The sequence below is a fragment of the Engraulis encrasicolus genome, chromosome 10 (genome assembly GCF_034702125.1).
Source record: "Engraulis encrasicolus isolate BLACKSEA-1 chromosome 10, IST_EnEncr_1.0, whole genome shotgun sequence".
NCBI lineage: Eukaryota > Metazoa > Chordata > Actinopteri > Clupeiformes > Engraulidae > Engraulis > Engraulis encrasicolus.
Genome location: NC_085866.1, coordinates 22,848,887 through 22,866,422, shown reverse-complemented (window position 1 = coordinate 22,866,422; position 17,536 = coordinate 22,848,887). Strand labels below are relative to the sequence as shown.

General features: G+C 45.7%; 1 protein-coding gene across 1 annotated transcript in view; it reads right to left on the bottom strand.

The window, feature by feature from the left end:
* Positions 1 to 17,536, bottom strand: part of camta1a (calmodulin binding transcription activator 1a) — a 1,011,609-nt gene that overhangs the window by 34,487 nt on the left and 959,586 nt on the right. The window contains exons 15-18 of the mRNA XM_063208398.1: positions 5,591 to 5,747; positions 3,628 to 3,661; positions 3,132 to 3,313; positions 1,569 to 1,647 (exon numbers count right to left, since the gene is read on the bottom strand). Coding sequence (XP_063064468.1) covers positions 1,569 to 1,647; positions 3,132 to 3,313; positions 3,628 to 3,661; positions 5,591 to 5,747 — 452 coding nt within the window. The remainder of the gene's footprint in view (positions 1 to 1,568; positions 1,648 to 3,131; positions 3,314 to 3,627; positions 3,662 to 5,590; positions 5,748 to 17,536) is intronic.

The following is a 17,536-nucleotide window of genomic DNA, read 5'->3' as shown; positions in this document are numbered from 1 at the left end:
GATGTCTCTTAAAAAGCCAACGAAAGGCAAACTCTCAGAACAAACTCTCAAACTAACACTTAGGAACCATCACATTATTTTCCAATTTGCTTTTAGTTTACTGAGGCAAACAAGCAAACAAAGTAGCTTCCTGTTCCCGAGAGCAGACACAAACTGCTTACGTTGGTTGTTTCTCTTAATGAATACCAACAGAGTAAATATAAGTTATGGTACTGCTCGTTTGATATCTGTACTGTACTGCATCTTTACTGTATTGGAAGACACCCTGAAATACAGTATATGTTCATCATGGCTACTGTAAAGTTTCATTTTACTGTACCTCATAACATTCTTATCGACTCTCAAGCTTAACAAGCAACACAGTAGCACTTTCTTTAGTGGGTATAGCTTAAGGATGATAACATTTTGCCTTAGTAAGTACTGTAACACTAAAGCCAGGTTTAGACTTTTCCTGCAACTGCAGGAGACGCACTGTCAGCGGGGGGTGGCGGCAGATCATGTACACAAACAGGCCACCACGGCCCCCTCTGCAGAGCTGAAACGACCCCTTGCAGCGCTGAATGTATACTTCTCCCAAAAAAAGAGAGTGAAGACACTGTTGTACATCTGGTTCAGTCCGATATTGAATACCGTCAACCAATGGGCCGCCCACTGGAAATTTTGGGCCGGTCTCTAAAGAAAGATAAACCTACAGCATCTTCCCTTGTGAACCATCGGCTCACCAACAAATGACCTATGCAGTATGTTGGATCGCCATTTCATTCCTGCTGTTACCTATCTCAGAACAATATTGACACAGAGTCAGAGTACACGTCTTGAGGAGGCTTCTACAGGGACGGATTACAAGTCCATGGGCCAAACAACAAGACAGGGCCCCCCTCCATGGCATTGTGAGGTTCCAAAAGATTTTGGGGGTTCAGGGCAGGGTTTCTCCCTCGAGAGAAATTGAAATGTGCCGTATACAGTATGCAGTAAGTGCAACACAATATGGGAAGACAAATACAGTATAGACTAAGTTCTCAAAGGGGGCTCTAATGCCCCCAGTGGGGCGTTAGAGAGCCCTAGGGGGGCATTGAGAAGGATGCATTTGAGAGGAAGTGTTTAATTGTCATTTGAATTACGTTTTTATTTTTTTCAAGTGCCCCCCTTGGCTCTTGGGCCCCTGGGCCTGGGCCCGGTAGGCCTGTGCAGTTATCTGTCCATGGGCTTATCACCAGTAAACCTACAGCATCTTCCCTTGTGAACCGTCTGCCGACCAACAAATGCCCTGTACACTATCACCAGTTCAGTGTTGCTGCTACCTACGTGTATATATTGCAATATTGACACAGATTTTTTTTTCAAACTAGTAACACTGATGATGGGCTAGACCCGAAACATTTGTCTCTTATCTGTCGCTTTTATCTACTTTATTCAGCTTTGTTTAGTACAGTTTTGATTTTGCATTCGGCTCTTGTGTGTGACTCCTTTCTTTCTTTTTTTTGCGGTTTACTGTTTGCTGACGCCCACCCCCACCACCATTAATATTGACACAGAGTCAGGAGGTTCCAGGAGGCTTCTCTTCTCACCAGTGGGGTGCAGGAGAAGTGATCCACGTTGAGCGGGTCCACCTCCAGCTCCAGGTCAATGCTGTCAGCGTGCTTCGTGCTGCGGCGCGGGAGGGAGAACGCACACACAGAGAGCACACAGCAGGCCGTTAATAAAAGAAGAAAAGAAAAGTACGCATGCAGAACAGAATATTGTTGTTGTACTGTAGCTCCCACACTGCGATTTATTTGATTAAGCTTACACAATGTTTCGACCAAACAAAGGTCTTTGTCAGGTCAGGTGTATTCAGACTTCTTGCTTTTCACTAAACCTTTCACGCAAAACCCACTGTTTCAGTTCTTATAAATGCATATGGTGTAACATTTTCAGAAACAATTGGATGATGTACTTATTTACACAGCACATTGATAAAGAAATGAAACGTTTCCTACCAACTGTACTGTATAGGGTGTGAGTTGCATTGCATACTGCACTACAGTATGTAGTATACAAGGGAACAGTTGAGATTTAGCCAGGACTTACTGATGTAGAACCTACTGTGCTGCACTCAACACAGTGCATAGACTAAAGTAGGGAGTACATAATTACGAGACACAATCTGCAGCATGTCTACATAGACATTTACAGCACTCCCATTACTCGTCCTCTCGGCACTTATGTTCCCTGTCTGTACATCAGTGCCCATGACCTTGCTGCCCAGCTGGGATCTCAGCACAGCATGGCACAGAGCACCACAAAGCAGCACGACATAGAGAGCTGGTGATGAAAAAAGTTCATTTAGAGCCCTGTGTCTGCCACTCACACACTCTAAATTAACTTTTTTCATCACTAGTCAAAATGGCTTGCAGGATGTTAATCTTACTAGCCAAACACCAAACACACACTCCCTAATGGGCTAAAGTGGCTAGTATGTTTTCTTTTCCACCAGCCAAACAGAATTTTCCCCATCATCATCACCCTGATTGTATTATAGTGCATTCTATTCTATTCTATTCTATTCTATTCTATTCTATTCTATCATATATTATTCTATTCTACAGTACATTGTATCTTACCGCCACTTGATGAGGGTCTGTATGAGGGTGGTGTATCCCTGTCCGATTCTATTCTATTCTATTCTACTCTATTCTGTTCTATTCTGTTCTACAGTATATCTAAGTATCCTACCGCCACTTGATGAGGGTCTGTATGAGGGTAGCGTATCCCTATTCTATTCTATTCTATTCTATTCTATTCTATTCTATTCTACTCTATTGTATTGTATTGTATTCTACAGTACATTATATCTTACCGCCACTTGATGAGGGTCTGTATGAGGGTGGCGTATCCCTGTCTGGCGGCCAGGTGCTGTAGGGAAAAGCCCCACATTCTATTCTATTCTATTCTATTCTATTCTATTCTATTCTATTCTATTCTATTCTATAGTACAGTATATTAAAGTATCTTACCGTCACTTGAGGGGGGTCTGTATGAGGGTGGCGTATCCCTGCCCGGTGGCCAGCTGGAGCAGGGTTATGCCCCACATTCTATTCTATTTCTACTCTATTCTGTTCCTAAGTATATATTATCCAGTAGTATCTTACCGCCACTTGATGAGGGTCTGTATGAGGGTGGCGTATCCCTGTCCGGCGGCCAGGTGCAGCAGCGTCATGCCCCTGAAGGTCTTGGAGTGGATCAGGTGCTTGGACTTGGCCCAGCAGGCGCGATTCATCATCTTCTCACACACCACCACCACACGGCTCTCGAAGGAGCTGCCCGCCTGGCCCTGGGACAAAAAAAACATACACAGGCCAACCCACACACACATATTGATGCACACACACAGAGAACAAAAGGCAAGCACACAGGCACACACACACAGAATCACCCAGACACAGAATCACCCAGACACAGAATCACCCAGACACAGACACAGACACAGACAGAGACAGAGACAGAGACACAGACACACAGACACAGAGACACAGAGACACAGAGACACAGAGACACACACACACACACACACACACACACACACACACACACACACACACACACACACACACACACACACACACACACACACACACACACACACACACACACACACACACACACCGTGTAGTTAGTGCTTGTATGGAGGTAAAACAGTTGATTGATAAAAGTATCTGGAAAACAAGGCATAATGTAGAAAAACACATTGCTTGTTTTCATGTTTCACCTAAAAAAACAGTTTCTGATTTTCATGTATTGTCATGCGACTGTCATGAGGGACATGCATACTGTGCCATACACAATAAACAACATTTACAAACTTTTTATTCTACTGCGGCTGCACATTTGCTTCCGGCCTCCTTTACTTTTCAACATGACACCACCCTTAGATACACCATCTTCCTATTCACAATTAATGTGTAATGCTCTTAGAGGACGTGCCAGCTACACTTAAACAGAATCTCTAGTCACTCAACTCCCTTCCTCTCTCTCAGGCTTTTATACACGTGTGTGTGTGTGTGTGTGTGTGTGTGTGTGTGTGTGTGTGTGTGTGTGTGTGTGTGTGTGTGTGTGTGTGTGTGTGTGTGTGTGTGTGTGTGTGTGTGTGTGTGTGTGTGTGTGTGTGTGTGTGTGTGTGTGTGTGTGTGTGTGTGTGTGTGTGAGTGTGTGCGTGCGTGCGTGCGTGCGTGCGTGTGTGTGCGTGGTGAAGTGAGAAACGCCGGGCACTTTACATGACAAATCCTCCATGACATTTCCCAGTACCAGTAACATAAGACTGGCGCGTCATTGCATTAGACCAACTGCAGACGGCATGTGACATCAGGCTTGACATGTTGTCAATGCTAACACGCTCAAGCAGTGAAGCTCTCTGTCTTGACCGAGGGCTGTTAGGATCGCATGTACGGAAGACTCCTTCCTGTGTGTGGTTTACATGCTTTTATCATGCTGTCAGTTCTGGTCAATTGGTTTGAGATTAGATCTTTGTTCAGACATTTGTATCGGAGAGTTGCAAGTTCGAATCTTGCACCAGTAAGCAAGAATATGGGCGACCTTTTGTGCATCTATCTATGCCTCCAAGAGCGAGGCATGATAAGTCCACTCTGCTCCAGTGCATTTTCTGGCCAGTAATGTCTCTTCGTATCAAGGCTCTTTGGTGCAAATATGACCAAGTTCTTTTTGAGCTGTCTACTATTCAGAGTTCAAACTTGCGAGCTCCTAGCAACCCTCTGGCATAGGAGGACAGTCACGAAACCACCAAGCTCAAGGTCTAGGCCAATAACTCAGCACCATCGCATATGTATAGGGCAGTGATTCTCAAACCTTTTCAGACCGAGGACCACTTTGTCCCCCCCAAAAATATTCAGGGACCACCTTTCAACAGAATTGGCAGTTGACGGGTGCTAATTTGACACTGCTGATTTCTAAGCAGATCACTTACTTTTTATTCACATGTATTACTGTATGTGGTTATTGTGGTGAAAATAAGGCTTCAGCTATGCTTATCTTTGTAATAATGTTACAAATATAGCCTACAGCTAGCTTGTCTTGGAAAAGTAGAAATCCCCGCACGGACCACCTGAGCTCTGTCGCGGACCACCAGTGGTCCCCGGGCCACACTTTGAGAATCATTGGTATAGGGCTTCACCAGGGAGGTTCACTAACATTCTTCTGCAGAACTCTGCTAGTTGGCATCCATTACACTATTGTTTCCCAATGGGGGCTCTACAGCCCCCCCCCCCCAAAGGGCACTAAGGAGCCAAGGCAGCTGGGGTGGGGGACTGGGGGGGCACTCAGTTGAAAATGAGGAGCATTAGTCTATTTTATTTTTCAATACTAAGGGGGGCATTGGCAGGCTTATGATGATGTAGGGGCATTTGGAGGCTTATGACGGGGTCAAGAGGGAATTTGGAGGATTATGATGAGGTCAAGGGGGCATTTGGAGGGTCATGATGATGTCAAAGTGCCGTTTGTTCAAATAAGGTTGAGAACCATTGCATTACCATTACACAAACCTACCTGAGACTGGAGACTGTTGCCTCCATTGCCTCCTCCTGCGCCACCTCCCGATCCTCCTCCTCCTCCTCCCCCACCTGCCGCTCCTCCTCCGGCCCCCGCGCCTCCTCCCCCGGCCCCCGCGCCTCCTTGCTGCTGGTGTCCGGCCATCTCGGCCATACGTCGCTCCATCTGCTCCAGACGCTCCAGGATGGACATTCTGAACTGGTTATCTATGGGGGGAAACATAGAGATACATTGCATTACATTACATTACATTACACTGCTTTTCATTACATTACATTACATTACACTGCTTTACATTACATTACATCCAGGATGGACATTCTGAACTGGTTATCTATGGGGGGAGACATAGAGATACATTACATTACATTACATTACATGTGGCACTTGGCAGACACTTTTTGCCTCAAGGGTGGACATTCTTCACATGCACTGGAGACACAGATATGCAGACACACACGCAGACAGAATTGGACACTCATGTGTGCAAGCACGCACATGTACGCACACAGGCACATGCACGCACGCACGTACACATACACGCACACAGACACACACGCACGCACGCACGCACGCACACACACACACAGACACACAAACACAAGTAAAGTGCTTGGAGACACCATTTAAAAGTTCATAACTGAACAATAGGACAAGAGCCAGCAAGTGTCGCTGGCAAGGGAAATAAGACATACTGTAAGCACAGTCACAGCTGCACACTTTCACATTCACACAGTTACGGTCACACAGTGATACATACAGTACGTATAGTAGACAGACACACAATCAAGACAGTGTCTTTTTACATGTGTGAACATACATACACAATTACATACTCTTGGATGGACATTTTGAACTGGGTAGCCTATTACTGCAGATGGGGCCGTCGATGATTAAGACTTGCTCATTACATTTTTGATGACAATAAGGTGATAACAGAGGCCCTGCGCTAATGGGTTAACTATAAGCAAAGGCAGTTCAACATTTAAGCTACACAATCATTGCTTACAGGAGTCTAACAGGTCTTGTGTCTGGAGTATCGCTTGCTTTTGTTAGCCTTACACAGAAAAAGGATGTTAAATTCCTCTTTAGGTTTGGGGACTCCCCACGGCATTCAGCCTCTTGTTATTGCCATGCAAGTGCTCAAGCCTACTGGCTAATCAATAACAAGCAACAGACGAGTGTAGTACACCCACAAGCATGGACCCAGCACGAGCTCTACAATAATGCTTAACAGGGAGACCAGGGACGAAATATGACTCCACGGGGCCCCTGGGCCAGAGAGCAAGAAAGGGCCCCTCCTCCTCCATTCCATCACGAGTTTCCATAACATTTGGGGGCTTATCCAAGATGTTACAGAGACTTTGTTGTTGGGATTACGGGGGTTTATTCCCCAAGAATTGTTGAATATACAGTAGTTTAAAATGCAATTTTAATGCATTTTTTGTAGTAAGGAGGCTTGGAAGCCTGGCCCCCCTTGGCTCTTGGGCCACTGGGCCTGGGCCCGGTAGGCCTGTGCAATAATCAGCACTGGAGTGAAAGCGCCAGGCCACTGAAAGGCGATCAGCACAGCATGGACACTGTCTCTCTAGTGCTCTGTTGCTACACTTGCTAACACCACTCTCCAATCACGCATCCCCAGCTGACAAAGCACAACCAAGAACTGCAATTTGTAGAACGTCTTACTAGAGCTGACACGCTTTCTTCTCAAGTGTTTTGTTTAAACTAAGCCATGCATACATCTACAATTCATACATACATTCATAAAACTCATATACTCTTCAATTTTGGCTTTGGTTGGAATATAATGCATACCTATTAGATTTGGGTTTTTGGGTCAAATACTGAATTAGATTACTGCCCTACAAAGCTTATGTGGCTTATATACCTTCATTGTTGTTGAAAATGGGTTATTGTGATTTTAATGGAATACACGTATAAATGTATTAAAGTAAAATGATTGATCTGCAAAGAATGTAGTAATATACTAGATTAACGGAACTGTCAAATGTCATTAATCTACCTACCTATCTTACTACTTAGGCTGGGCAACAGAATAATTTTTAAGTAGGCTAATTTAAAGTAAGTAGGGAGTAATTAACCAGTGCTCTCCCACACCCTCCTCCATGACTGAGGTACCCTGAGCATGGTACCGTCCCGCCGCACTGCTCCCTTGAGTCGTAAGGCAGGTGAGGCATAAATGCAATTTCGTTGTGTGCAGTGAGCACCGTGTGCTGTGGAGTGCTGTGTCATAATGACAATGGGACTTGGAGTTTCCCAGTTGGGCTTTCACTTCACTTCACTTCACTTTGCAGGGCAGACTGCTAGGCATCAGTAAATCATAATAAAAAGCAAAAAGTCTCCTTCAGTCACTAGCTCAAGGTATAATAGATAGGGCACTGCAATGGCTACATAATGAGCAGGTTGCACAGGTGCAGTCGATACGAAATGCACTTCCAGACAAAACACACACGTTTGAAATTCAATGCGGAAGCCCTGGACTTCACTAACAGCATAATTCGGGGCATTGGAATGGTCCACACACGTTCAATGCAGCAGAAGTCAGACTCTCTCTGCTTTCTGTATCACATACAACCCCCCCCCCCCCACACACACACACACACAATCGACATACTGTAGTAGTGCATGCATGTACACATGAATACACGCACACACACACACACACACCCATTTGATTACCTGTATTTGATTATTCTGACACTGAAGGGTTTCCAGGCCAGTGGTGCCTGACCTGGCCACCTGGGATGTACACACACACACACATACAGCACCCCACACTTCACACACACACTCCTGTCCCCCCCCCCCCACACCCACACACGCACACACACTGCACCCCCACCCCCCAAACACACACACAAACACACACACACACACACACACACACACACACACACACACACACACACACACACACACACACACACACACACACACACACACACACACACACACACACACACACTGTGCCCCATCATGCGCTCCAGGGAGCCCCGGCCCCTCATTGTGTCTCACACACACACACACACACACACACAGCACCCCACCCACCCACACACACACACGCACACACACATACTGCTATACAAAACCACTGTGCCCCATCCCTCTGTGTGCTCCAGGGAGCCCCGGCCCCTCATTGTGTCCGGTCATTAGTATAATTGCTATAAGGGGGAGGGGTTGGTAATGAGGACATCAATCACCATTTACTGACCGCGCAACATTATGACAACAACAACAACACCAACGACGACGACAACAACACTGGAGAGGGAGAGAGCGAGGGAGAATACAAAAGCGTCTCGATAATTAATGAATGCTTAGCCGAAACAAGGCCAACACCATACATAGCCACATCAGCTTATATGCATAGCTTTTAAACCATACGTAGATGTATGGGGGTTAAGGGGGGGTTGCTTCTCTGTTAGTATTTCCATACAGTAGTTGCAAATGAACGGACAGGCCTCAACTCATAGATATACAGAGGTGGGGTGGATGGGGTTATGGGGTACGAGAACAGGAAAGGTGGCGGGGGTTGGGGGGGGGTACACAGTATATGGGTGGGTATTGTTCTTAGTTATTTCTATGAAGCTTCTCCACCAGTGATTTCATTGTGTGTAGTTCGGGTTGGATTTGTACAGGCTTTGCATATGCAAACTGGGCAATTGCGATATGCATCCATCCAGCCACAAAAGATCCGGATTATGCACAGCTTTTACATATGCAATCTTATGACTGGGCAAGGGCTGCCACACATACACATGCATGCACACACATGCATGCACACGCACGCATGCACACACACACACACACACACACACACACACACACACACACACACACACACACACACACACACACACACACACACACACACACACACACACACACACACACACACACACACACACACACACACACACGCACGCACGCACACACGCAAGCAAACAATCTTGCAGATACAGGTACTTTATGAATATAGTGTACAGTATGGTACTTCATATATCAGTATGTATATAATTGACAGCATGCTGCTCACACATATCCTGCTTACTCGCTCCACAGCAAAGGGCAACATCTGTTCTGTACCTGCAATGTACTGTCTGTGTGTGTGCATGCGTGTGTGTGTGTGTGTTTGAGTGGTGTGCCCATGCTAGGACTTACTGCATGCTGGTTACCTTCACAGCTAAAGAAACGTGTACATAAAACACAGCCTGATTATCGTCGACTTTCAAATCTCTTTGAGACTTGGTCTAACCAAAAGCATAACAATCAACATCCCTTGGTTTGCCACTGGTTGTTTGCTTCCTGACGAAGTGGGAGGAGTTCCCGATTTTTCAGAACTCAGAAATTATATTTGTATTGTTCCTGGCCTGACTAGAAGCAACGCTGAAGTTGTTGCATCACTAAGAGGACGCGGCCTGGCTACATAAAACACTCAGCCAGAAAGTAAAACACTGTACAGCAGAAGCAAGCTGAGCTACAACTGTCTTTGTGTGTATGTATCCAACGTCTTCCTTGACAGTCTGCAACTCAGAGCTTGAATTTGCAACCTCCGAGCAACCCTCTGGCAAGGGGACACAGGTGCAAAACCACTGGGCTAAAGGTCTAGACCAGGGGTGGGCAATTATTTCGGCCCGAGGGCCGCATTGGGTTTAGAATATTGAACAAAGGGCTGGATGTCGTATTTTGCCTGGTTAACACCAGACCTAATCACAAGTGAGATTAGGTCTGGGGAGTTGCCTATTGTAAATTCCGTATGGGGCCGGAATACTTGGCTATTATGACACACTGCCCTGCTCTCTGATTGGGCAGAGAAACTGTTAAGGTCGGAATGCTTGGCCATTATGACACAGATCCCATGATCTTGTACGTTATGAGTCATCCTCGCCATACTGTCTTTCAGATCGAAACGATTGTGTAGAACTAAAGGCAGTATGGGAGTTCCCAGGCTAGATGTCGTAGGCAACTTTCCTGTGTCAATAATAAAACAGTGTGCTGATGTAACTTGGCAACAATGATATTCCAGCCCATTGCAGTTAAATGTATTTAGATGAAGCCTATGTCTTTGGTTAATCTTAAATTCGTAAGACTCTTGTTTTAGGAAGCATTTTAAGAATGTTGAGTAACCGTTTCAATTTGGCTTTTAAAGTTGTCTTTCTTGTAAAGGCTCTGGGGGCCACATGAAATGGCTCAGGGGGCCGCATGTGGCCCCCGGGCCTGAGTTTGCCCACGTCTGGTCTAGACCATACTGCCCTACAAAGGCAAAGTGCAGTATCTACGCCAACATTGAAACTGAGAAAAATGCCTTCAAAGCCTTGATATTAGGTTGGATATTCCAGTTACTGCTAATTTGACGTAGCAATATTTCTAAAACGAGAAGCACTTGGAGAGCAAGGCTCGGTCACAAGATAAAGGAGGTGTTATGAAGACCATTTTCTGTCTGAGCTCAATTGTAACAAAGTATGTACGTAGTTACTGCCATTTGCCTTTGAAGGGCAGCATAGCTCAGCAACATCAAATCTTTATGAAGCTTCAGGTGGAAGGTTTACTCGTTTTTTTTTTTTTTGGGGGGGGGGGCTTTTCAGCCTTTATTGTTTTTTTGTGAGACAGGATAGTGGAGGAGAGACAGGAAGTGAGCTGGACAGAGAGAGATGGGGAGGGACCGGCAAAGGACCCAGACCGGGAATCGAACCCACGTCGGCCGAGTGGTAAACATGTGCCCTACCATATCAGCCACGGCAGGGCCAGGAAGGTTTACTCCTGTTCTACCACCAAACTACTGGTTAGCATCTGCTACATCTTCCCCATACGTACAGTACAGTCTGACAGTAATACCAGTAGAAAGGCTAATCGAAAGGTTAATCCACAAAAGATTGTTGAGATGCCAGGTGCCAGGAAAAAATTGGACAAGAGTGGGGTAAGGTATAGGACAGTTCAATACAGGGCAGGCAGGGCTTGGCCAGTGGAAGTGTTTTAGAGACTGGAGGATTGTCTATGGCAGGGATGACAAACAAACAAGGGATGACAAACAAATACACAGCGGCCAAATCTGGCCCGCGGTGCCATTTCAGTTAGATCATTTCAGACATATGTAATAGAACATTTGATTTGAGCCCAATTCTGTAATATGTGGCCCCAGGCCAATGTAACGTCAAATGCATCAGTACTGATATCTCCCACACTCATACAACAGACTATGCGCAATGAATATGAACCACCATGTTTGAATATTTGGCTACATTTTCATTATTTTTTAAGTAAACATAGAGATCAGCCAGTGATTTCATCCCATATTTTGATCATGGCCCCTCTGTAAATTTGAATTTGACACCTGTGGTCTATGGAAGTAGTTTTCAACCTTTTTGAGCCAAGGCACACCTTTTTCGAGGACAAAATGACAAGGCACACCACCAATAGTAAACGTTAACTGAAAAAAAAAACATTGCCTATATTAACAATGTACGGTCTTTCTAAAGTTTTTCCATAACACACCAGATTATCTCTCACGGCACAGTGGCTGAAAAACACTGGTCTATGGGAGGTATTGCCCTAACTGCAGATTGAGCCAGTAGCTGTAGGCAGCCACAGCAAGAGGAAGCCTGGACCTATAATCTGGCATACAGGGCATTTCCCGGTGAGCAAACAATCCTCAGTTACAGATGCTGGGGGATTTAGAGACTTGGCCATGATTTAACCCATTTCAGCCTGATGCTGCGTACACACTGCAGCATTGACCTACACGTAGGTGCCTGGAGAGACAAGGACACAGTGGCTCTTGAGATTAGATTTTTTTATCAGAAAGTTAAAATTCAATGAACACATTCCCATGCAAGACAAGGGTCTTAGCTTTTAAATGCAACTTATTTCATGTTTGAATGTATTTTGGAGGCTGAAATATTTCGCTTTTTATAGGCTGAGGGCACCTTTTCCCAAAAAAGGGCTTAGGCATTCAGTGGGCGTTTTTTTTTTTTTGCAGGTGCCTTAGTCTTTAATGGGTTAAAGGAGGTGGCACAGAAATGCCTGTGCCCTCTTTCTGGTCCCAGTCCAGCCTTGTGCAGTAGCAACTGGCAGGGCTGCTGACAGCTTTGGCCGGGCCCAGGACAAAGTCATCTGAAAGGGCCCCCCAGCTCAATACATACAATGTCATGAGGACCCAATTTTTGGGCCTCCTCTCTCCCTGGGCCCGGGACAACTGTCCCCTTTGTTCCCCTCTGTCGGCACCCCAGTAGCAACTGGCCCTGGCCAGACCAGACACTGCTCACATAACAACTCAGGTCTCTGTCTGGATGTCTGGCACTCACTCCGGCATGGGACTGACTGGGGGGTAAAAAAAACTATTACTGTTCAGATTACTTCTTCAGTGCTAACATTGTAATGCACTTTGTGTCGGAGTGAGTGTTAGTATGTGTGCATGTCTGAGCGAGGCAAAATGTGTGCTTGTGTGTGTGTGTGTGTGTGTGTGTGTGTGTGTGTGTGTGTGTGTGTGTCTGCTTGTGTACGTGCATGTCTGAGTGGGACGGATTGTATGTGTGCGTGCATGTGTGCGTTTGTGAGCGTGTGAGTGTTAGCGCGAGCATGTGTGCATCTGTGTGAGTGTTAACTGTGTGTGTGTGTGTGTGTGTGTGTGTGTGTGTGTGTGTGTGTGTGTGTGTGTGTGTGTGTGTGTGTGTGTGTGTGTGTGTGTGTGTGTGTGTGTGTGTGTGTGTGTGTGTCTGCACTCAGGGCTGGCTAGAACTGTGTGGTGCCGTTATGGAGCTGTGGAGTGGCATGGTGGAGCTGGCGCGACACTAATTTGGATCAGAACACACTCCTGGAACTAACAGCCAATGACGGGACTGGCAAACACCACCATCAATGTACTACTAAAGCACAGACCACACAGACAAGAGCACAGACAGAACAGTCTATGTGTATGAGCATGCATGTCTTTCTAGATTAGTTTATCTGTGAAGGTTTGTTAGTTTAGGTATACTACATAGGTATATGCATAGTCAGTATGTGTGTGTGTGTGTGTGTGTGTGTGTGTGTGTGTGTGTGTGTGTGTGTGTGTGTGTGTGTGTGTGTGTGTGTGTGTTAACCCACAGTCCATACAGTATGTGTGCGAGTGTGAGTTTGGTTTATGTGTGTGGCTGTGTGTAGTATAGTATGAAGGCTCGTTCCCTGTCCTCCTCTTACCGCCTCCCCACATGCTGCGAGGCGGTGCCCTGGCAGCACAGCATAACCCACTATCCCCCCTGCCCTCAACCCTCTATAACCTGGAACCCTGGCTGAGATGGGGGGGGGGGGGACTTGACCTATGGTTGCCAGATGGGCTGGAATCGATCCACTATTTAGCCCCCCAGTCCAAAGGGGGTCATGACCGGGCCTCCAACCTGGCAGCTGTCTGTACTCTGCTGTGGGAGCATCTGCAGACTACTCCACCTGCACAGTTGGAAGTAGCCGGAGGAGCTAGCTACATGTGGCTCATGCTAACTACATGCAGCTACCGGTATGCATATATACAAAGCCAAGGTGACAGGCTGTGCAGTGCAGACTTAATTACGGCTAAAGTGCACACACTAATAGGCTAAACGGATTTCTGAAGCCATTTTACAGCATATTATATTGCAAAACGCATGACAGTTCATTAAAGCACTACATGGGAGGGTGTGGTGCGGTTCCAATCATGCAAGAGCAATCTACCCAAGGGTGACCTACAATTACCTGAACCTGGTGAGAGACTGCAGAAATTGTGCAATTTAAAACAGAAACCGCTCGTTCGGTTTTCTACAAGGCGATTGGACTAAAATGAAGGATATATTCCAGGTTGGCATGCTATTACTACTACTGCTACTACTACTACTAATACTACTACTACTACTACTACTACTATTACTACTACTACTACTATGGCTACTACTACTACTACTACTATTACTACTACTACTACTATGGCTACTACTACTACTACTACAACTAGGCCTACTTCCTACATTTTTTCTATATTTCTACATCACAATTTATATAACCTGGACCACGGGACAGGCTGCAGGTTAAAAGTGCTCAAATCAAGGATGCATTCAGGGTTTTCGTACAAAGACATAAACACTACACATGAAACTTATAAAATGATTCACATAGCCTACAAGTCTTAGGTGGCACGCACTATAAAAGTGGCCAATGTCATTTTTTTTTGTCATGCAAGACTTGTTCAGTACAAAACTAGCCTTTGAATCACATAGTTTTTAGGCTTTCATGTGCTACGGCAAGGTGTCGTGGCATTAGATTACGTTGCACTTAGCTGATGCTTTTATCCAATGCGACTTACAGTTATATACAGGACATTGATTACAGTCGCTGCAGCAAAGGGGGTGGGATAAGGTGCCTTGCTCAAGAGTATACTTCAGCTATGGATGGGGGTGTATGGAGAGGTAGGTAAGGTTGGGATTCGAACCTGCAATCCTCTGATCTCAAGAGCACCTCCCTAACAATTTGGCCACGGACAGCCCACACATAGCAGCATGCCTGTGTTGCTTGTGCCTGCTGACTGACTGAATGACTGGCTGGCTGATAGTGGGACAGTTGCACTGCAGCACACTGGCTGGCTGGCTGGCTGGCTGGCTGGCTGGTTGGATGGCTGGATGCAGGCCTGGACTGGGGGAGAAATAGGACCCGGGCACATTCGGCTTAAAGGGGCCCCTCATATTTAGCGATGCTGAACTGACTCACCGGTGGGCCCACACCCTCGTGGGCCCCTTTTTTCAGACATGTTAAAATAAATAAATAAATATTTCTGAAAATAGGGACCCACGAGGGTGCAAGGCAGGAAATGCCCTCTAGGCCAGATGGCCAGTCCAGCCCTGGCTGGCTGGATGACTGCATTGGCTTCACTTGCCTGCCGCGCCGAATCTCTGGGAGACTGTTTCTGTGGCAACCTGCTGCTGAGCGGTAACTAAGCGACAAGTACATGCCTCTTTGTGTGTGAGTGAGAGTGCATGTGTGTGCATGTGTGTGCAGGAGTGTGCGTGTGCGTGTGTGTGTGTGTGTGTGTGTTCTCTAGCTCTAGCAACAACCGGTTCCTGATGGATGGGGAAAAGGTGAACATGGAAGACAATGAAGGTTAAAAAAAAGAATCAGAGGTACAGTAACGATACACAGCCATCGTCCACACTGTAACGCTATCTCGTTTGTTAGTCGCTTTGGTTATAAAGCGTCTTCCAAATGCAATGTACTGTAATGTAATGTAATGTAATGTAATGTAACTCTGACGCATGATCAAAATCTATGGTAGGCTTGTGATCAGTTAATAAGTTGATAAGTTAAAAAAACCCTACTGAATGGATCATCTGCATGTGCATGCATGTGTTGATTTCAGTCTCAATGTACACATGTACTGTATACTCCACACTATACTTGATGATAATAGGTAACTATAATTGTTCTACTCCTCTCTAGTCTACTCTAGTCTACTCTAGTCTACTCTAGTCTACTCTACTCTACTCTACACTCTTCTCTTCTCTTCTCTTCTCTTCTCTTCTCTTCTCTTCTCTTCTCTTCTCTTCTCTTCTCTTCTCTTCTCTTCTCTTCTCTTCTCTTCTCTTCTCTTCTCTTCTCTTCAGTTCCCTTCTCTTCTCTTCTCTTCTCTTCTCTTCTCTTCTCTTCTCTTCTCTTCTCTTCTCTTCTCTTCTCTTCTCTTCTCTTCTCTTCTCTTCTAGGTTTCCCTTTAAAGAAAGAACCCAAACACAAAAGGGGGTTTTCTTGACCTTTCCACAGCACTGTGATGCGATCCAGGCTCTCTGCTTGCTCATCTAGTGGCACGACACAGCAGATAATGTCACGATCGCCTACGTGACGCACCAGCTAGAGGTCACGAGGCTGTCATTGAGCAGTCTCCACGCACAGCAGCTGCATATACAGGCAGGCAGGCGGGCAGCAACAGGAATCGGAGGGTATAGTAGTCTAACTGCTGGGTGCTGTGTTGTTTACAACAGTGATTCCCAACCAGGAGGTACGCAAACCACTTGAAGTAATTAAGCCTGTTGTAGGGGGGCTATGTGGAAAGAATAAATAGTAATGAACTTTGGAATAGAGCAGTGTTTCTCAATGGGGGCACTGTCCCAGGGGGTCATTGTGGAGCACTAGGGGGGGGGGGGTGTGCACTAAGAAGGATAGAAGGCATTAGTCCATTTTATTTTTTAATACTGAGGAGGTGGCCCTACTGTTACTGTAACGGTAGGGCACTGGCTGCTACACCAGCGACCCATCTTCGATTCCGGCCCGGGTCCTTTGTCTATCTTTCCCCATGTTTCTCCCCCATTGGTGTCCTGTCACACTTTCACTGTCCTATCGTAAAATAAAGTCATGAAAGAACAAAAAATATATATTTAGTAAAATACTAAGTGGGGCATTGGCAGGCTTATGATGAGATCAAGGGGAGTTGCGGCTTATGATGAGGTCAAGGGGGCATTGGTTCAAAAAAGGTTGAGAACCACTGCACTAGAGGTAATCAAGCAAGTTGAAGGGGTAGCTTATGTGGAAAATTATATTATTAACAAACCTATATGGAGCATTGCCACATTGGGATAGAATAAGATAGAGCACGAGGAAGGCGGTACTCATGGAATGACAAAAAGGCGCAAGGGGTATGCCAGACAAAACTACACTTGGGCAACACAGGTTTACAAGGCAGACAATAGACATGGTACTTGAACATGGACATGGTACATGGTACTAAATAAAATGACTATTAACCCTTAAGACACGGCATTATAAATTAGCTGTTACCAGAATGGCAATGACCAAGTCGTACTGTATTACTAAAGGCCCTGTGCACTGTCACAGTAGTGTACTACTAATAGTAGTTAACTTCCAATGTCTATTACAGCGTGCCTCAGGAGGTACGGCGTGCATTAAGGGGTTAAGTATGGAGCAAAGTAATGGTAGGGAGTAGGGACACATAGACGCGAATTTGACCAAGCAAAGCAAACTTCGC